Raw genomic sequence first — 20,445 nt, forward strand, 5'->3', positions numbered from 1 at the left:
GCTCATTATTTCTAAAATAAAGGAGCCCGGGGGCTGAAGAAGGGTGTATGGGGAGGGGAGGCCTGGGCGGATCTGGCTGAGAAGTGACTGACTGCTGGGCCTTGACCAGGTCTCCCTCTTCTGGCCCTTGGTGACCACAGGCCCTACCCTCGGCACCAGGTCCATGGAAACGACTCACTTTAGTCCCCATTCAGCCTGCTGGGGCGGGCAGGAGGAATGAGGAGTGGGAGGGATTGGACGCTGGCCTGGAGAGGGGCAGGGATACAGCCCAACTCCTCCACTGCCCAGGGCTGGGGCCACACATCGCTGGGCTCTGCCCCCTGCCGGCTGCTGCAGGGACACGCCTGCCTGGTGCGGGAGCCCCAGGACCCGTCCCTGCTCAGAATGCACGGGAAGGGGTGCTTCCCTCTTCCTTGAACACTGCTGAGGAGGGACCCTGTTGTCCACACCAGCCACTGAGAGTAAAGGCAGTGCAGGACCACGAGCTGGGACTCCGGTGCAGGTCTGGGACCCCGGAGCGCTCTCGGGGCTTGCCGTGTGTACCTCCCCTCCCAGCCTTGCTCAGGCTGCTGCCCACCCTGGCGGGAGACCCGGAGGGGCGGGGCAGCCAGCAGGGCCCGGGGCCCGCATGTACTGGATCCGAGCTGCCCGACATCCGGCCGAGTGCTGAGCCGGCGGGGACGGAGGGAAGCAAGGCCTCCAGTCTACCTTCCGACCGCCTGTTCCCAGGGCGGGCTGCGGGGGACAAGGGGGTGGGATGGGGTGAGAGAAGGGCACCAGGGCCCGGCTCCTGCCGCCTCCAGTGCCCAGACCCTGCCCGGACCCCATCCCTGCGCACGCACAACCCCGCTCCCCAGGGTAAAGCCCGGAGAGCCCTAATTTATGGCCCGCCGCGACACGCTGGAGCAAGCCTTCCTTTCCGGCTGCCAGAGCGCCCGGCCAGAGCCAGTTCTGCAGAACGCCGGGGGCAGGGCCGCGCCAGCATTCCGAGGCTGCCTAAATCACTGGGCCTGACAGGAGGCGGCTGGCGAGGATCAGGATGCTTCTCTGGTCCCCGCCACGGGCCCCTGCTTTGGAGGCTCCTGGTGGCCTGTCAGCCACCTGTCTGTCGCACAGGGACAAGGCTCCTGGGCCCGCCTGTCTGGGGTGCTCTGCCCCAGTGCCCAAGAATTTGGAGTCAGGCCCTGCGTGGGCCCTGGGTGTGTCTTCCACATGCTGTTGGCTTTGGGGGGGCGCCCAGAGACGGGATGGCCTGGGACCTGCAGGGGGGCTAGAGGGAGGGCTGGGGGGGGCGGGGCTGCACAGCTCCTGTGTTCAGGGCCCAGCCGGCGCCGCTGGCCCTGCCGGAATAGACCCAGAGGCCTTCTGTCCCGGTCCCCTGCCGGGCTGCTGCTAGCATGACATGGTCAGCTAGCCCGCCGGGGACGGGGCTTCACCCCAGAGTGCCGGAGAGGAGGGAGGGAGATGCACACGAACAAGTATACACAGAATTTATTTCTCTTTGCTTCGGAACCTGCCCGCAGACCCAGGAGGTGGCGGGACTACACCTTGGGTGCCGCGACGAGCTTCCAGCCCTCCAGCTGGCCCATCTTGAACAGCGCGGCCGTCATGCCCATGTACGCGCAGGCGGCGGCTCCGACCCCGTAGCTGTGGGCTGTCAGTCGGGAGGGCGGCGTCAGGCGTGCGAGGGGCTCCCCCACGGCCACCCGGAGCCCCAGGGCACGCCCTTCCCTCGAGATGTAGGGGACAGGGCTGTGGGCTCCTCGAGGACTAAGTCCGGTGACCCTCGGCTGAAGAGGAGTGTGGAAACCCGGCAACCGAGGCAGGAGGGAAGCGGGAACCTAGGTCTGGGTGTGGGGAAGGGGGCAGCTGCGCTCGGTCGAGTCTGAGCTGGTGCCCTGGCTGCAGGCGCCAGGCCCTGTTTGCTCTGTGGACCGTGAGAGCGAGAGCGCAGGGGCCCCTGCTTGCCCGAGGGCTGTCGCTGGGCAGAGAGGCCAGCCTGCTGAGGCCGGGGCTCACCCTCTGGGCAGGTTGGGGTGTATGTCAAACCCTGGGATGTGCAGACCTCCCTCCTGCCTGACTGGAACCTTCCACCAGGCACTGGCCGGCTGGTGGGCCACAGCAGTTGCTAGGCCTGAGGCTGTGGGAGGTAGAGTGAGCGGTGTCTGCTCTGGGTTCCCAGTGGCTCCGGTGTGCAAGGCTGGTGTTGGGTTCCCGGCCTGTCTCCCACTAGGGAGGAATGCTCTGCGGGTTCCCATGTGACCTCGGGCCACCCAAGCCCCTGAGTTAGTCCGCGCCTTTCTAGGTGGGCACGGGGAGTGTAGCTTCCCCGCGGGGCTGTGTTTGGTGTTTGGTCAGGCAGGGTTCTGGGTGCTGCGGGACAAGGACCATGCACGGTCTCCACGCTTGTGGGGCAGGGGCAGAGCCAGGCAGTGGCTAGTGTTCTCTGACAAGGGGCAGCAGGGGAGGGCGACATGGAATGAGGTCAGTGGGGGTCCCAGATCACACACAGGGGGTCTGGACAGCGAAAGAGGGAGCTGTGCAGACATCTGGGGGAACAGCACTCCAGGAAGTGGGCATATCACATGCAAAGGCCCATGGGCAGGACTGGGCCTGGCTTGGAGGAAGAGCAAGGCAGCTTGGGTGGCTTGTACAGAGCGAGCAAGGGGGAGACGGGGAGGAGGGGAGGGCAGAGGGGACAGGGCAGGTCATGCTGCCCCCTGGGAGTCAGGCTGAAAGGCACCGGGAGCCACAGGGAGCTGTAGGGACTTGGTGAGGTAGATATGCAGCAGGTGCCTAAGCAAGGCAGCTCTTAGTATTACTGAACTGGCTGGTGACAGAGGTTCAAAGTCACGGGAAGGTTTCACCGGGACTGCCCCCTCCTCTGCAGGGTGCGCGTCCCACACACCTAGGCCCCCCGCCTGGTCCCTGATCTGGGACAGAACGGGGGGTTGTGGTCAGTGGAGGTCGGGGTAGGGGGCTCACTCACTGCGTGCTCCCAGGGTCAGGCCTCCGGCACAGCCTCCAATGAAGTAGTTGAGGGGGTCATCGGGCTTCTCGCGGACCTGGGCGCTGAGGCAGGAGGTAAGGCCAAATATGGCTCCGATGGCGGCTGTTGGGGTGCGGGTAGGGGGGTGAGCGCTGAGTCAGGGCCCTGGGGCCAGTGCCACGAGGGCCCCTAAGGAGCAGCCAAGGCCTGCTCACCTGCAGTAAATGTGTAGCGCCCTGTCCTCGCCACCCCCTCCAGGAAGGTATCCGGGGGCTGGAGTATGACACTGTAGGCAGAGACGATCAGGCCTGTGGAACCAGAGAGGGGAAGGTGTGTTGGACCAGGGCCTGGGCGCTGAGACCAGTAGTGTCCCTGGCTGGGGGCAGGCCCCTCCACTGTCAGAAGAACCCTTTCTCTCTCTATCCCCAGGTGCTCGGAAGGAAGCTCCTAGCACCATCTCTTCACCCAGGAAGGGGCTGTTCTGAGGTTTACCCAGGGTCCCACAATGGGCAGCCACGGTGGGATTCCAACCCCGTCTACTGCTCCAAGCCCTGGGCTCCCACCCCCACCTTCAGGCCCCAGCCTCCCTCCTCAAGGCCTGACCTAGGCCAGGGCCCTTTGCCCTCCACAGTGCACGGGTCCAGCCTGCAGCAGACAGGAGAACAGGCCCGGGGGCCAAGAGGAGGGGCTGCTCTCCAGCCTCAAGTGGCAGCACAGACACCACGGCTGCGCCCCACTGGGCTTGGCGTCTGGATCCTGCTCCCCACTCCCGGCCAAGGCTGTATTCTCCCATGGGGCCCAGGGCTCCTGGGGCTGCCAAGGCCTGCTGCTCATCACCCTTGGGCCCCCTCCCTGCTGGCAGCTCGGGCCTGAGCCCATCCCTCACACCTGGCTGGCTTGGCAGCCGCTCCCGCCCACCTAGCCTCGACACTCTGGTCAGCTTTTCCATCTCTGCTCGCCCTCGCCTCCCTGCCCGACACTGGTTCTTACGCATGAGGGGCCTGGCAGGGGCCGGGCCTGGAGCCGAATGCCAGGTGGGTGGTGAGGCCCGAGGCTCTGTCCTCAGGCACCCTGAGCAAATACTGGTCCCGGCTGGTGTGTGGGTCTGGGGTGAGGCCAAGGCAAGGCCCTGGGCAGAAATTCCTCAGTGGGGGGCAGACCAGGGCCCACCTGGCTGGCTCCAAATCAATAGAAACAGCCCAACAGAGCTCCCCAGGCCCCAGCTGACCCTGCTCAGGCAAGCAACACAGCCCTCCTCTCCCTGCAGACCTGCAGCATGGCCCAGTCACCACAGGGACCTCCCAGGGCCAGCCTGTCCCAACCTGTCTGCCAGCTCACAGTCCATGCTGCACAGACCGTGCCCCCACTATCCTAATCCCCGTCGAAGTCCTAAAACTGGGAGTGGATGACCCGGGAGCCCCCGATTATCCCAGGACAAAGACACCCCACCCCAACTGTCTCCTAGCAATCATCCAATACAGTGACCTGCCACAGGTGTGGTCTCTACTGCCTCTACTGTGATCTCTGCTGCCTCTGACCTTTCCATGGCCCGCCATCACCCTGCAAAAGGCCCCCTTCCCATCCCCACCTGCTCCTGGCTCTCTATCAGCCTCCAGCAGTGACCTCCGGACACAGCGCAACACGCTCGGCCCACCCGTCCTCCCCATCCCTCCCTTCCTCCACAGGGACCGCATGCTGTCGCCCCTTGTCACAGTCAATGTGTGCTCACGTTCATCCAGCCAGCACCCATCGACCTACAAGAGTCACTGGGTGCCTTCACTCATTCATCCACTTGATTCATCCAGGGTCACTGTGCCCCCCCCAGGGTGCTGAGCTCTGCAAGGTGGGTACAGGCTCCGTTTCCTCCAGGAAAGCGAGCAGGAAACAAGCGCGTTCTCTCACTGAAGCCTGAGGGGAGGCAGGGAGGTAAGGAAGGATCCAGGAGTCAAGTCCTGTAGGCTGAGTGGAGCTGGCCAGTGAGAGAGAATGCAGGCGGGCGCAGTGAGCGACACACACACACACACACACAGAGCGACACCCTCAAAGGCTCACGGGAGCCGGTGACCACCATAAATCCGAGCTGCCTGGCACGGACCTCTGTCAAAGGTCCCCACCCACACTCCCTCAAAGACCTTCCAGCAAGCCCCCGGGACTCCTAATTCTCAGCAGCACCCCACTCCTGGAACGTGCTCCGTCTCCCCCAACAGCCTCCTGGGACTTCAGTCCACCCCCATGGCCTGCGCATTTGTGGTCACACGTGCTCACTCCGACTCACAAACACCAACATTAGTGTCTTTCTCAGGTTCAAAATCCCTTAAACCACCCACTTCCCCAAATCTCCCCGAAGGGCCCCCCATGCCCCTCAGGGCACCTCCCCTTCTAATTCCCCTTTAGACACAACCATGAGCCTCCCTAAACTCCTGCCAGGCATTCCCCAATGTCAGCATCTCCCTAGAAGAATGTGCTGGAATAACATCCCCCTGCACTGGTCCAATCCCGCACCGCGCAACCCTCTCCAAAGGCCCCCCAGAGACCCCGCCACACACCTCTAGTGTCCCGACAACTCACCACTCAAGCAGATGCCACGTAAGCCATCCCCAGGGACTCCCCGTCCACCCTCTCTCCCGAGGCCCCTCCACAGGGACCCTGCACGCACAGTCCTTGCCCCAGCCACCCCCAGGCGCAGATCAGCAGATGTGGATTTGCACACCGTCTCGAAAAGGCCCTGGGGTAGTTAACACACCTTCCTGGCCTTCAGTTTCCACCTCCGAAAAATGGGCACGATAATCGTGGATCTCAGAACAGGAGAGCAATGATTACCCTTAATCCAAATGCCTCCCCAGGGGAGACTCAACTTCTGCCAGGCCTCGTTTCAGGAGCTGGAGATAGGGAGGTGGCCAAAACTGTCATTCCTACTTCTCAGAGAGGCCGGAAGGGGCGAGACGCTGAGGTGTCCCCTGCAGGAGAGTGCCAGGGCTGAGTCCCCTCCTGTCCTCCCAAGGCTACCCTTATAGTAGCTCGGGACCCATTTCACCTGTGACCTCCTCGGCACCGCTGCGACCCTTCTGGTGGTCTCAGTAGAGGCTTCAGATCACCCTAACCATCCCACTCTCCTGAACCCTAAAAAGACTTGATCTCAACGTTCTCAAACTTCTGTACACCCCCCCCCCGCCCCCGCCGGAGACACACCAATAATTACCCATGATTCTCCCAAATAACCTCAACTTCGTTAACTCTCCTGAATCCCCAGCTCCTTTGACCTCAAGAATGGCCTTCTGCCACTCAACACTTCTCCAGAGCCTGGGGGTTCAACAATAACCCCCAAATCCCAGCCCCCACCCCCCGCAACCGCTTCTGACGATCCCAGTGGCCAGCCTGTCACACGTACCACTTCCCGGTGTCCTCCAACCCTGCCGGACCTCCTTCACACAAGAGTTCCTCAGGGCCGCCTCAGACACCCCCACGACGACCACGTGTCACCCCGTGAGATACCCAGCGCTCCTGCCACCCCCTCCGACAGCTCCCAGTGACCCCGTGGCCTCCCGGCGCCCTCTGAATTAGTCCAACACCCCCACAGAGTCTATCTCGTACAAGAGCTCCCCAGCAACCCAGGGCCGCCCTAGACACCCCGGCGACAACCTTACACCACCTGCGAGACCCCCAGCGCCCCGGGACGCCCCCAGCGATTCTATGACCTCCCTGCATCCTCTGCCCTCGGGGCCCGGCCGGCGCTCACCAGCGGCACCACTGATTGTGGTGCTGGCGTAGGTCTTGCGGTGGCACTCGGTGCCATCGGGGATGTCCAGGTATCGCTGAAGAAGCGTCCGCGCCATAACTGCGAACCCCCGACCCCTCACCACAGAAGCCCGCCGGCTCCCCACGCACAAGGGCAGCCGCCGCTCGTTCTCGCGAGACTTCCTGGGCGGCGCGCGCAACCTCTCGGGCGCAGGGGTCGACAACAAGCGTGCAACTTTATTGAACGCCGCGGACACAGACACGGCGGCGCGCACGCGCCGAGTCGGGACTGGCGACAAGGAAGCACGCGTGCATCCTCAGCCAACTTCATCAAGGAGAAACTGAGGTCAGCCAGATTCGGTGAAGGCAGAGCTCGGTAGTTCCAACTCAGAAGGTCCTAGGTTAGGAAAGGTCGACTCCCGGAGGTGGGGCCTAATCCAGGGGCGGGCTATGACCGGTACTAGGCCTATCTCCAAGCGCAGTTCGGGTACGGGGCGGGGCTCCACTTGATAGGAGCAAGATGTAGCTCTGGGGCGGGGCACAGCGCAAATGTGACCACTCCCAGCGCCAGAATCTGCGTGGGGGCGTGGTCACACCCTGTCGGTCCCCACGCCGGGCTCTGAACCGCGTGGGACTATTTTGGGGCGTGGCCAGGTTCGGGGGCGGGCAAAAGTACCGATCTCAGGGCTAGGGTTTTAGCGGGACACCAGTTTAGTGGCTGGCTTGTCCAAGCCCTGGGCCAGAGGATCTCCGCGATAGACTTGGGGGCAAGGCCAGAACCGGAGACACGCCCCGAAAGGGACTTGGCCAATCCAGAGCTGAATATTTGCTTAAGGGGCGTGGCCGTGGCCGTTGGGGTGGATCTGAGAGAGGTGAATTCTGGGGCGTGGTCAGGCTTCCCGGCCCGTGGGACCCAGACCAATGCTGGTGTTGGCTTCTCAGTGGGGCGGGGCCTGTCTCGAAGGAGGGACCAGTCCCGTTGCAGGAGCCTGAACGGGGCGCGCCGCCGAGGACACCGGCCCCCCCTGGGGGCGTGGGCTGTCAGGACCTTGGCCAATCTTGGAGTTAGGCGGGGTTCAGGGGCGGGGTCTCGAGGTGCCGGGACCAGTGCGGGTGTTTGGGTTTGAGGAGGGCGCGACCCATCGTGTCGCAGCCAATCGCGCTGAGGTACTGAGCGGGCCTCTGGGGGGCGTGGCCCACCGGGGGCGTGGCCCAGGGGGCGTGGCCCGGCCCGGTTCCGGGCCGCCGGGGAGCGCGCCGGGGCCATGTCGGCGCCGCCGCCGCTGCAGATCCGCGAGGCGAACGCACACCTGGCGGCTGTGCACCGGCACGTCGCGGAGTTGGAGGCGCGGCTGGACGCGGCGGAGCGCACAGTGCGCGCCCAGGCCGAGCGCCTGGCCCGCCACGACCAGCAGCTGCGCGCTGCCCTGGACGAGCTGGGCCGCGCCAAGGACTGGTGAGGCCCGGGGCGGGCCAGGTGGACTTCTCTGAGGTGGGCGGAGGCGGAGCCGAGACTGGACGGGGAGGAGAGGCGCGGGAACCGTGTGCAGTCTCGTGCGGGCTGGACTACCGGTGGGATGGGAAAAAACACCAAAATACTCGAATTAGTCACTGGCACGTAAAGTTAAGAGGTATCACACAAGTGCAGATTTCTAACTTAGAGCCCACTTTTCCACAATGCAAAATCGGCTTTTTCCGGGTGGCGCAGGGGTCACCGACCTCCTAGGCACTGGGATCTATGGCAGGTTGTGGAGCAGAGGGGGATGGGCTCATACCAGCCGTTTTTGAAGAACCCCTCTGGTTTTGAAGAGGCGCTGAGGATTAAAAGGGATGAGACAAGTGCTCAGGAAGGAGGGAGGTCAGGGGCCCGGTGGGAACGAAGCTGGTTGGATAAATTCATCCATCTTTACTGCGTACCTACTGTGTGAGGCACTGTGCTGGGCGATAGAGCACACAAGTGAGACCTACGTAGCACAGCCCTTAGGCAGACGCATCACTAGGCAGTTACAACATTGGATGGTTGGGGTTGTGATGGAAAGGCACATAGGATTCTGAGCGGGCCTAGATGGAAGGCTTCCTGTAAGAGGAGCCGTCTAGGGGCGCCTGGGTGGCTCAGAGGGTTAAGCCTCTGCCTTCCCCTAGGGTCATGATCCCAGGGTCCTGGTATTGAGCCTGCTGTCAGGCTCTCTGCTTGGTGAGAGCCTGCTCCTCGCCCCCCCCCCCCCTCCACTTGCCTCACTGCCTACTTGTGATCTCTGTCAAATAAATAAATAAAAAATCTTAAAAAAAAAAAAGAGGAGCCATCTAAGCTGAACAACAACTAAGAAAAGATGTAGGGAAAAAGGGAATCGCAGGGGAGCAAACAGAGGGTTTTAGTTTGTTTTGGCTGCTGTTACAGAATGCCACAGGCTGGCGGCTTAAACGACTGAAGATTTCTGCTCCCGGTTCTGGAGGCTGGGAAGTGCCGCGGACAGATTCAGTTCCTGGCTTGCAGATGTTATCTTCTTGCTGTGTGCTCACAAGGCCAGAGAGCAAACTCTCTGGTGTACCTTCTTAGAAGGGCACTAATTCTATGAGGGCCCCACTCTCATGAGCGCATCCCAAACGCTCCATCTCCAGATACATCACATGGCGGGGTGTGGCTAGGGATTCAACATAAGAATTTTGAGGGAACACATTCAGTCGGTAACAAGGGGGTCTTGAAGCAGTGGTGAGGAGCATGGCCTTTATCCTGATGGGGAGCCCCGGGTAGTCAGGGGCAGGGAGGAGGAGAATCTCTGGTCCCCTCAGTACCGTAACTGCCCTGTCTTGCCTTCTGCCAGTGAGATTGCGGCTCTCCAGGAGCAGCTGCTGACCTCCGAAGCCACTGTCCACAGCCTGCAGGCTGCTGTACGCCAGAGGGATGAGCTCATTGGGCAGCTGCAGCCCCGGGCGGAGCTGCTGCAGGACATCTGCCGTCGCCGGCCACCCCTGGCCGGGCTGCTGGCCGCCCTGGCGGAGGCTGAACGCCTGGGGCCCCTGCCAACCAGAGACCCCAGCCACCCACTCCCTGGTGGGCCCAGTCCACGCCTTGCCAACAGCACTGGGGAAGAGGAGGACAGGGACCGCCTGCAGCCTGCAGTGTTTGGGACCACGGTGTGAGCCCCGGAGCACAGATTACACAATGGAGACAGAGTTCCACTGCTGTGGGTGTCCTTGGGGGTCACCAGTGTCCCAGAGGGGGTCCCGTGACAGAGCCATAATCCTTTGCAAGCATCAAAACCTGCTAAAAAGTCATAGATTTCAAACAGGCAGCCCGAGGCCCAAAGACATATTTAGTCCAGAGAGATTTTTCTTTCTTTTTTTTAAGATTTTATTTTTAAGTAACCTGTAGCTACACCCAATGTAGGGTTTGAACTTACAACCCTGAGATAGAGTCGCATGTTCTACCAACTGAGCCAGCCATGCCCCCCGCCCCCTTTTTAAACAAAACTTTACATCAATCAACTTGTTGAAAAAATTGGCAACGTTTCACAAAAATCTGGATTTCTGGCTTAAGTCTTGGCCATGCCTGCTTGGATCTGAGCTCAGGGTATCCCCTTTAGCCAAAGTGTGAGGCCCACCTGGCTGCCTCATCTCTCTTAGGGCTGCATGTCTGGCCCCTGAAGCATGAGTTTGAGATCCCTCGCCTGTGCAGGCAGATGGCATCAAGTTTTTCTCCCCCTTTCCCCCCTGCCCTGATTTTTGTTCCTTCTGAAGCATCCCTCACCCCAGGCTAAAGCTTTCTTATTCTTCATCCCAGACAAGAACTGGGAACCTCAAGGCTTGTGCCGGTTTGCACTGGTTTTATGAAGATGAACTTTTAATCCTAGATTCTTTCCCCTAAGCCTGCCTGCCTGTCAACCTTTAACCCAGAAGAGAGCGGGGTGTGTGGGGGGGTGAGACATGCTGACATGCTGGCGGCCGGGTTGGGGTGCTGCCCCAGGGAGAGCTCAGGCATCCCTTTCCGCTGGCTGTTCCCTCTGCTTGGGACGCTCTTCCCCCAGATGTCACATGACCCATTCCTTGTCACTCAGATGTTTGCTATGGTGATCTCCGTGTGGTGATGTGGGGGGTGGTGGGGGCCTTCCCTGCCTACCCCTGCTGTTACCCATGGTTTTCTTCAGGGGATGTCTTGTCACCAGAGTGTAAGCTGCCTGAGGGCAGCCCTCTTGTTCTTTATTATCACCAGCGCCAGGGGGGCACCCTGGGACCTCGGACCTCAGTAGGAACTGGATGGGGTTTGTGGGCCCTGAAGGGAGCCAGGGGCCCCCAGCACATCTGATGCGGCCCCAGCGAGTTCGGCTTTTCTAGCAAACAGTTCGCTCCTTTTGATAGTCCCTGGAGAATCTATTTTTAAACTCCTTATTTCTATGCTGCTCTTCTCGGCCAGAGACGTTCAGGGTGCCTTCCCCCCCTCCCCCAACCAAACCAGGGAACCCCCGTGCCTTTCTCTGCGCAGCCGGGTCCCACGTCTTCTTGCCTCCTTACTCAGGGAACCGTCCCACCAGGAACCACCGAGGGGCAGGGCCCGTTTTGGCCTGGAAAGGTTGGTGTCTGTCCCCAGCCCTCAGGATGGTGCCGGCCTGCCTGGTGTCTAACACTGACCCCTCAGTGCAGTAACAATGGCCCCATTTTCTCTGGGTCAGTAAGGGGTGCTGCTTGTACAAGGGGAAGGCGGGCTGAGGCCTGCCTGAGTTTAAGAATAAATTGGACGATTTCCTTGCCTTGGTCCTTCGGCCTTTCTTCCTGTGTGGGGGCTGGAGAGGTGGCCCCGGGTGGGGTCCTGCTGGGCTGGGGGACACAAGTTACAGTCATGGGCACTCGTGTCTAATCTTTGCAGCCCACGCTTCCCCATCCTACAGCTATGGAAAGTGAGGCTCAGGGTGGTGAAGTCAGCTGGCCTCGGGGTCGGGAGGGCCTGGGCCACTTCCAGTTTCCGGAGTGGCTACTGTTGACAATCTGGTTCTCTTCAAACGAGGAGATGCGAAAGCAGAGTTACAGTAACTGCGGTGATATTTTACATTTTTCTATGGGGAAAAAAAAGTGTGATTTTTATAACCCTCATGAAAAACACAATGGAGTATTTCTCTGCCCACTTGAAGAGTTATGGACTGCAGCAAGCCCCCAGAATGTCACTGCAGTTTCGCATAATGCAGACAGTGTCACATCAGTTGTGGCCTGACCCACAGTGCCGGGCTGCGTGCGACCCGTGGCCCGGTTTCTGACAGCAGCAGCAGCTTCAACACCACCATTGTGCCCTGTCCGAGTCCAGGCTTTGAAAAGCCTCTGACCACCTCTGGGTCTCTGCGGCAGATGGGTCCCCAAACGGGGAACATGCTTTACTTACTTCCTGGAAATCCAGTGTCATTTTCAATCTTGCCAGTCGGGGGGACGCTCAGTCGGCATCTCAATCGGAGGCCTTCTGTGATGGTGGCCTCAGTGCTTCTTGGATGCCATGGGGGGCCGGGGCCACTTTTTCATCTGGAACCTCAATGCCCTGGCTCCCCCATCTTGTTAGGAGCAAGACCACCAAGTGATGTTTGAGAACTGAAAAAACCGACCACCTAAAGACTCACGTCGACAGAAACCCCATACTGGCTCTGGAATAACTACTGGGAACTGCTTTGTCTGACTGAACGCTAGTACAACCTGTAAGACCGCTGTGTCCTGGCTCGGCCACATCGGTCTGAGCACCAGGACAGGGGCCTGGGCTGCCTCAAGGCCTTCTGAACTTGGATCCCTTGGCAGCTTTGGCTGTGAAAAGGGGCAGGGGACCAGTAGAGCCCAGAGAGGAGAGGGGTTCTGCTCCAGGTCACACAGGGATTGGGTCTTGAGCCTCCTCGGCATGGCCTTGCCTCTGTCTGGGACACTGTGGTCACTGGAGGGCTGTGGCCCATCCCTCCTTCTTGTGGCCAGGAAGGGGGACGACCCCCACTGCCTCTCTGGGTCTGGCTCTGTCCCAGACCTGGGCACTGCAAGGCTGGAAGTGACCAGGGCAGAGTGTGGGTGGTGGTGCCAAAAAGAGCACTGTCCTGTCCCTCTTGGCCCTGACACTCTGCGCCCCCCTGCCCCGCCCCGGGCTGTGTCTGGAGCTGTGAGGCACTGGCACAGTGAGGGTTACAGCTGGGGCCCCTCCCAGTCTCCTGAGCCACCATCCCTTAGCAACAGGCCTGCCAGGCAGGACGCGCTGCCAACGCTGGATAGAACAGGCAGGAGCCAGAGGAGTGGCTGTCTGGACTGCAGGACAGTTGCCGGCCAGGTGAGCAGGCAGGTGGACAAGGCAGGCTCGTGGCACCGGACCAGAGCCCGGTCAGCCGAGTGGGAGTCCTTCCTCGAACTCTCCCCCGGCCAATTGCCCAGCGCCCAACCCGCCATGGATGCTGTGGACGCCACCGTGGAGAAGCTCCGGGCACAGTGCCTGTCCCGAGGGGCCTTGGGCATCCAGGGCCTGGCCAGGTGAGCTGTCCCCTTAAACCTTCTTAACCCCTAGCCCCAGGGACCACTTTTTAACTGCGCCCCATACCCCTCAGGTTTTTCCGCCGCCTGGACCAGGACAGGAGCCGGACCCTGGACTCGGGGGAACTCCAGCGGGGCCTGGCTGAGCTGGGGCTGGTGCTGGACGCGGCTGAAGCAGAGGGCGTGTGCAGGCGCTGGGACCGTGATGGCAGCGGGACACTCGACCTGGAGGAGTTCCTGAGGGCACTGCGGGTGAGGCCCTTCGCCCTGCTGCCGGAGGGGCGGGGGGTGCTTCGGCGGGCTCGCAGATGTCTGTGCTGACCTTGGGTGCCCGGGAGCCCCAGACTGGGGTGCACCAGACCCCCCCCATCACTCCCTGCTCCTTTCCAGCCCCCCATGTCCCCAGCTCGGGAGGCGGTCATTGCAGCTGCCTTTGCCAAGCTGGACCGCAGCGGGGATGGTGTGGTGACCGTGGACGACCTCCGGGGAGTGTACAGTGGCCGCGCCCACCCCAAGGTGCGAAGTGGGGAGTGGACCGAGGAGGAGGCGCTCCGCCGCTTCCTGGACAACTTCGACTCCTCCGAGAAGGACGGGCAGGTGGGTGCCCACATACAGCCCCCACCCTCCGCCCAGGTCTCCGGTCTCTGCTTACAGCCTATCTGTCCCCAGGTCACGCTGGCTGAATTCCAGGACTACTACAGCGGCATAAGCACCTCCATGGACACAGATGAGGGGTTTGTGGCCATGATGACCAGTGCCTGGCAGCTGTGAGCCGGGTACACTTGCTCAGCAACCCCCCCTCCCACCCCAGAGCATAGGCCCCCACCCTGGCCCCCTGGGGTCTTAGGACCCCAGGGAGCAAGGCCGTCTCCGTCCAGGCTATGCAGACCTTGGGCCTCACAGAGCAAGCTGCAGCTGCCTGCCCCCCCCACCCCCACCCTGAGCCAGCCCACCCCTGGGCAGGGAAGCAAACAGCCTTTCTGTGAAGCAAAGCTCAGCGTGGAGCCGGCCAGTCTTGGAAAGCAGCCAAGTTTAGTCACCTGCCCAGAGTTGGGGTGTGGGGTGTGGGGCAGGGGCTCGGGGCCTGCAGACAGGCCAGGCGGCTCGGAGAGGTGGACGCTGTTCCTGGCCGGGCTGTCCGGCTTCCTGAGGCCCCTGGGGCATGCAGGAGGCCAGGGTTTTAGTTAAAAGTTTTAATGTAGTTCCCAAATACATTTCATATGACAATCTTACATAAATGTTCCAAAACACATGGGCATTATCTGGTTTTACTTGTCACTAGTTGGCTAAGGCTTAAAGCAGAGAAGTGTGACTGGGTCTGTTGGGAGGGCCTTTGGTGTCTTCCCGGGGCCCAGGTTGCACACAACCAAGCCGAGGTGTGGGTGGCGCAGCTGTGGAGACAAAGCCTTCCGCTCCCCCCGACGGTGGGGCTGGGCACTGTCCTCGGAACATCCTCGGAGCCCTGTGCACGGGGCCCTTCTTCAGAGGCCGCCCCAGGTGGGTGAGGGCCGGCTTGCTCTTGGCCACGCTCCTGTGTGTGCCGCGAGTATGGGAGATGGCCGGTCGCCTGGAACCAGCCCCCTGCCCCCGCCAAAGGCCCTGCTAAGTTCCCTCCTCTGCCCCTGGTCCTGGATGCTTTCAGGGGCAGTGACGTTGTCCAGGGCTGGGCAAGGAATAGCCAGCAGCAAGAAGGTCTGTGCCTGGGCGCCAGATGGTGGGTGACCGACATGAGGGGGAAAGGCAGGGGGGTGGGTACGGACCCTCCCAGGTCCAGTGACCCTGTTTTTAGATAAGCTCTCTGAAGTCTGAGGCCCAACCCCTCAATACCCCATGACCAGCCCTGGAGCAAGCCTGGGTGGGGAACAAGTCGGGGCCTGACCCCACCTCAGCACAGAGGCCAGGAGCCTAGGCGGGAGGAGGTTGCGGCCCAGGATGGAGCTGCGCCCGCTCAATGCACAGGAGAGTCTTAACCTCAGAAACCAAACACAAAGCCTTGGGGGAAAAAGATCTAAAAATACAAGCCCCGGATCAGAGTGTGGGAAACTGGATACGGTAGTTAACAGAGCGTCCAGCAGGCCCAGTGTTTATACTCTTGTGAACAGACCCGGTGGCCTGGGCGGGCGACGGCGGCAGACAGACTGGGGACACGAGGAGGGAGGCGGGAAGAAACAAGGCGTCCCAGTCCCAGTGAGAAGCCGTGACAAGTCTTAATGTGCCATTTCAATTCAAAGGAGGGGGAGGGAAGAAATGTTCTTTTTCGTTTTGCTCATCAATATGATGAGGTCTCGTGTCCCAAACCACATTCAGGCAGTTCCCGAGTCTGCTTCTGAACGGGACATGCGGATCCGAACTGTGGCCAACCCAGCGGGGAGTGTGGTTCCCGAGCCCCGCGCCTCCACACTGCCGGCGGGGTGGGGCAGGCGGGTGGGCAGACAGACGGACAAAGCAGCAGGCTCGCGGGCAGCCGGCTCCCGGCGCTATGTGCTTCCGGCCGTCTGCCCCTCCCCTTCCTCGCCGGCACCTGTTGGGAAGCAGCGGCCTCAACGTCAGGTCCCTGCCCTGGCTGGAGCCCCATCCCCTGGGGTCAGGCTCCCCAATCCCCGCCAGGGCTGGGACCGCTGGCTCACCGCCTCCAGTGGCCCCCGATGGAGCCAGGACGTCCTCGTCACTGTCGTCCTCGTTGGACGGGGCTGCCCCGGGTTCGGGGGCAGGCATCTTGGCTTCCTGCTCTTGCTCCACGCGGCTGCGCAGGGCCAGGATGCGGTGGTGCAGGGCTGCATACAGCTGGCCCGTGTCCTTGGAACTGGCCTGGGACAGGCGGAAGGAAGTGGCGGGCTTATAAGATTTCTTGGTCAGGGTGGCTGCTGCCCCCCAGTGATGGGATCCCATAGTCCCCGGCTGAGTCTGGGGAGGAGTCTAACCCTCTCTCCTCAACAAGCTCAGGGACAGTGGACCGAACGAAGCCCCAGGTGCCCCGGGGCCAGTCCTTCCCAGGGACACAGAGCTTGCAGCTGGGTCGGCTCGTGTGATGCAGGCCCACTCCTGTCTCTCCTCCACGGACCCCTCTGGAAACTGGCCGGCCTAGAGGCCTTCCCCTTCACAAGCTGGCCCACACCACCGGTGCAGAGCACCCCCCGAGGGGCAGTGCTTACTGCAGTCCTGCGGGGGCCAGGCCGGGTACTTCCTCTCCCCAGGAGGTCGGTAGTATCCTGTCCTGTCCCCAGGGCTACTCACGGAGATCAGGAAAACCTTCACGCCCTGGTCCTCAGTGTCCATGGCTGTGATGCGAATGCTCTTTTCACTGGCCTTGTCGATCTGCATCTGGGCCCAGAGCTTGGTGTTGAGGATCAGCCGCAAGCTGCCCTGGGTCCGCATCACTGCAACGGACAAGGCCGCTCAGCCCTGGGCCCCGACCACCACCCCACAGCCAGCTAGGAGAACGGACACATTCCGGAAAGGAAAACACCACGAGGGCGAAACCCTGCAGTTGTCTCAAGGTCCACATAAGCTGCCCACCAGTCTGCTGAGCCCCACACGCTGGGGGCCAGCCCTGTACTAGCCAGCTCCCTCACGGCCACGTCTGCCACGGGGAAGGTTCTGCTGGTCTACCCAGGAGGTGCCAAGATGGCAGCTTCCTTGGGGAAGGGGATGATTAGGTGGGAGGCAGGGCCAGAGAGGGACATCTGGGGGCTGTGACACTGTCATGTGACACGCTGCCTAGAAGGCAGATGCCCCCTGACTGCCCCACTCACAAGCTGAGCCCCAGCCCCTACTCAATTTTTAAAGTTTTTAAATTTTTAAATTAAATTAAAAATTTAATTTAATTAATTAAATTTAATTAAATTAATTTTTTTATTTTTAAACTTTTTAATTTTTACGCAATTTTTAAAGAAAAAACGTTGAGGCCAATGGCTGCTTAGAGCTTCCAACAAGAGCGAGATAGAGACGGACTGAGAGTGGAGAAAAAGAGGGTACAGACCTTCTTGAGACCTTCCTCCTCTGGAAGTACGTGTCACATCTACCCAAGGCTGCCGTCAGCCGGCCTGGTTTATCAGAGCCCATCCTCCCCACAAGTGCCCTGACCCCGTGGACATGGCGGCGACACCTTGGCTTCCTGCCAGCCAACTTCTCTCCACCCCAACCCGGGGCTCCAGATGCAGTGGCGTGGGCCAGCTCAGGGAGGCTGTGGGTGGGGTCCCGGGCTCCCACTGACCACCCTGTGTCCACTACCTGAGGCTCCTGCGCCCCGTGGGCCCACCGCTGAGGCACCCGTGGAGCCCCTGGGACGGGCTGGGGGAAGGTGTGTGGCAAGGAGCGCAGGCTGTATGGGGCTGTTTGATTCCTTATATTTCCCTTTCCATCATAAAACCGCTAGCACTTTAATTATTAGAAAACATGTTCAAGAGTGCTAAGTAGGGGGGGCGCCTGGGTGGCTCAGTGGGTTAAGCCTCTGTCTTCGGCTCAGGTCATGATCCCAGGGTCCTGGGATTGAGCCCCGCATCGGGCTCTCTGCTCAGCAGGGAGCCTGCTTCCCCCTCTCTCTCTGCCTGCCTCTCCACCTACTTGTGATCTCTATCAAATAAATAAATAAAAATCTTTAAAAAAAAGAGTGCCAAGTAGGTAGTTTCATTTACCGTCACACTCATAAAGAGGATAGTCATGGAAGAGCTGGCAGCGAGGGCCTCAGGATGGGGCCCGGGCCAGCAGGCCGCAGGTTCTGGGGCTCTCTGGTGGGGACCCACGTGGGGATCCTGCCCTCCTGGGCCTTGGGAAGAGGTCTGTGCCATCCTGGGCCTCTGCACAGACACGGCGCTGCAGCTCACCTAGTCGGGACTGGAGGGTCCCGTCGTCGGCCGATGCCATGTCATTGAGCCTGAGCAGACCCCGGCCTCTCTCCACCCATGACTGCGAGGTCTTGTCAAAGACGAACAGCTTACACTGGATCTGGAACACAAGGCAGCCCTCCAGGTGAGTGGGGCCCTGGCTGGGGGGACACCAGTGTGGACCCACTCCGGGGAGCCTCCGACCCGGCCTGCGTGAACTGCTGGGCAGGGGCCAGCCAACCCTGGCCCGGGAGGCACGTTGGCCCTTGGCCAGTTTTGCATCCTCTCCTCCAGCCAAGATGAATTTTACATTGTCCGAGGAGCACGAAAGCATCACTAAGGAACCGAAGATAAAAAGCAGATACCAACGAGATAGCAGTTCGCACTCACTAGGACGGCATCGAGAGCCGGCACCGGGGACGGGGTGGAGCACCAAGCAGCTCACACGCCACTGGCGGGAATGACACATGGGGTGGCTGCTGCGGAAACATGTCCCTTACCATGATTCGTGTGGAGTCACCGTGCTGCCCAGAAACCCCCCTCCTAGAGCTCTACCAAGGGAAGTGACGCGTGTCTGCGCACACGAGCCTGTACAGTGTCCAGGGCAGCACGGTTCATACCCGCTAAAAAGCCGGAAACGTCAATGTCCCTCTATGCAAGTCCCTCGGTGATGCCCTGGGGACAGTCCCCGAGCCCACGACGCTCAGGGAGGGGACCAGACACAGAAGCCCACGTGGGGCGTGAGTCCACAGGGTGACATTTCCAGAACAGGCTTCTCCACGGATGGGGAGGGGGCTTGTGGGGGCTGGGGAGGGCATTTGAGAGGTGACTGCTGATGGGGGGTTTCTTTTGGGGGATGAAAATGTTCTACTGTGATGGTGGTGGCAGCTCCCTAACTGCGTGAACACACTAACCACCACTGGACGGTGCACCGCAAAGTCAATTCCACAGCACGCATCTTCCGGCTCAGTGAACCGTTCGGCAGCCAAAGAACACACGACGTGGACCCCGAAGTGTGCGGGTCTTCACCGAGCCGCGTCTGCTCGCGGAGATTGCCCAACAGCGCTGAGTGGGCAGGAGCAGTACTTCCTGAAATGCTGCATCAGAAACTCTCCGATGCTCTACACACGCAGCTCACGGATACACACGCACGCGCACAACCGCACGGAGATAAACGAGGTGCACTGAACCGGGAGGTAGAGGAAAGGCGGGACGAGTCTGGGGTGCGGCCGGGATCCCAGTTCCCTCATAAAATAACATGGGGTGCCAGCGTGACCAAACCACCACAGCTGTTCATTCTGGGGGCCCGATACAAGTTTCTCCCTGAACTACTGAGAATGCCTCAAAACAGATCCTTCTGCTCCACACCAAAGTGAGACCAGAAGTCCCTTAGGGCTACGCTCTCAGAAGCCCCGCCACAAGGCCCCGGAGCACGGGGCACCGGCCCTTCCGTCGCTGCACAGGGAGGCCCACATGCCTGGAGGACAGGGGTCTAACCCTCAGGTGCACAGAGAGCCTGGGGGCTACGGCTGGCCTTTCACAGCACCACCTAAGGGCCAGGAGGCCCACCGCAACCAGATGCCCCCGACCAGACCCGCCTCACCTGTAACACGTTGCTCTCCGCCTCCTCCCCAGTGATGACTTCCACTTTTTCCAGCAAACACTTCCGTGCTGTTGCCTTGGTGTACGCGGCTGCAGACTCGGCCAGGGACTCTGAAATGTTATTAGCTAAACGACATTGACTATTTATTTGCTGAGGGTGTGTGTGCGTGTGTTCCTCCTCGCAGGCAGAACAAAAGGGCTGCCTCTGTCTCAAGGGTGCCAGCTCCTGAGACGTGGAACGGACCCCAAACACACAGCGCTCTGGCCCCAGATGCTGCGGGGGACCACCTGGGAGCCAGCTGCCAGCGTGGCTCCAGATCGCCCACTGCCACTCACTCGGTAGAGGACGCGGGACAGGAGTCTTCCCACAGAGCCCTGAAGAGAACTTCCCCTCCCCACCTCAGGGCAAGAAGGGAGGGGGACAGCCACCTCCACAACCCTATCCCCAGAGCCATCCCGAATGTTTTGTTTTAGGAGGAGCAAGGGCCCTCTCTGTGCGCTGAAAGCCAGCGCCACGGCTTTCCAATTCCGCCCCGGCGCGGGGATCTCGCGTGGCTACCAACCCGGCCGCGAGCTGGGGCCCGTGTCCCTCCTGAGCAGGGATGGGGATGGGCAGTGCCCCTGTGACTCGGTACCCTTCCCAAAAGGTGGTGGCACTGCGACCTACCTTTCTCGGGGGTGGCCTCCTGGGATGAGGACTCAGACCCGGACTCAGCAGCTGCGTTTTCCCTGGTGGCATCGGAACTGACTTCATTTAGTTTGGGCGGGCTCTGCGGGGGACGGAAGCACACGGGGAGGAGAGCGTGTCCGGGCGCTCCT

At 61.1% G+C, this 20,445-nt stretch overlaps 4 protein-coding genes across 12 annotated transcripts in view; 2 read left to right on the plus strand and 2 right to left on the minus strand.

The window, feature by feature from the left end:
* Nucleotides 1-1,473: 1,473 nt before the first annotated feature.
* NDUFA11 (NADH:ubiquinone oxidoreductase subunit A11) lies at nt 1,474-6,912 on the minus strand. The gene is made up of 4 exons (XM_059388780.1): nt 6,726-6,912; nt 3,205-3,297; nt 2,990-3,112; nt 1,474-1,654 (listed from the first exon to the last, which is right to left on the minus strand). Exons 1-4 carry the CDS (start codon nt 6,820-6,822, stop codon nt 1,542-1,544), a joined length of 426 nt encoding a protein of 141 aa, XP_059244763.1. The 5' UTR covers nt 6,823-6,912; the 3' UTR covers nt 1,474-1,541.
* A 1,043-nt stretch (nt 6,913-7,955) lies between these two features.
* Nucleotides 7,956-11,476, plus strand: VMAC (vimentin type intermediate filament associated coiled-coil protein). The gene is made up of 2 exons (XM_059388779.1): nt 7,956-8,180; nt 9,547-11,476. The coding sequence occupies exons 1-2, from the start codon at nt 7,990-7,992 to the stop codon at nt 9,863-9,865; spliced, it is 510 nt and encodes a 169-aa protein (XP_059244762.1). The 5' UTR covers nt 7,956-7,989; the 3' UTR covers nt 9,866-11,476.
* Nucleotides 11,477-12,930: 1,454 nt separating this feature from the next.
* On the plus strand, nt 12,931-14,451 carry CAPS (calcyphosine). The gene is made up of 4 exons (XM_059388778.1): nt 12,931-13,201; nt 13,276-13,453; nt 13,592-13,798; nt 13,871-14,451. The coding sequence occupies exons 1-4, from the start codon at nt 13,119-13,121 to the stop codon at nt 13,970-13,972; spliced, it is 570 nt and encodes a 189-aa protein (XP_059244761.1). The 5' UTR covers nt 12,931-13,118; the 3' UTR covers nt 13,973-14,451.
* A 932-nt stretch (nt 14,452-15,383) lies between these two features.
* RANBP3 (RAN binding protein 3) overlaps nt 15,384-20,445 on the minus strand; it is a 51,729-nt gene continuing 46,667 nt past the window's right edge. For 6 of the 9 annotated variants that reach the window (XM_059388771.1, XM_059388773.1, XM_059388769.1 and 3 more), the window contains 6 exons: nt 20,294-20,396; nt 19,628-19,752; nt 18,025-18,145; nt 16,436-16,578; nt 15,829-16,009; nt 15,384-15,722 (listed from right to left, as the gene is read on the minus strand). In XM_059388771.1, coding sequence (XP_059244754.1) covers nt 15,679-15,722; nt 15,829-16,009; nt 16,436-16,578; nt 18,025-18,145; nt 19,628-19,752; nt 20,294-20,396 — 717 coding nt within the window. In that variant the 3' untranslated portion in view covers nt 15,384-15,678. The remainder of the gene's footprint in view (nt 15,723-15,828; nt 16,010-16,435; nt 16,579-18,024; nt 18,146-19,627; nt 19,753-20,293; nt 20,397-20,445) is intronic. The other 3 variants (XM_059388772.1, XM_059388770.1, XM_059388776.1) reach the window with 1 other exon arrangement.

The sequence above is a fragment of the Mustela nigripes genome, chromosome 2 (genome assembly GCF_022355385.1).
Source record: "Mustela nigripes isolate SB6536 chromosome 2, MUSNIG.SB6536, whole genome shotgun sequence".
Lineage (NCBI taxonomy): Eukaryota > Metazoa > Chordata > Mammalia > Carnivora > Mustelidae > Mustela > Mustela nigripes.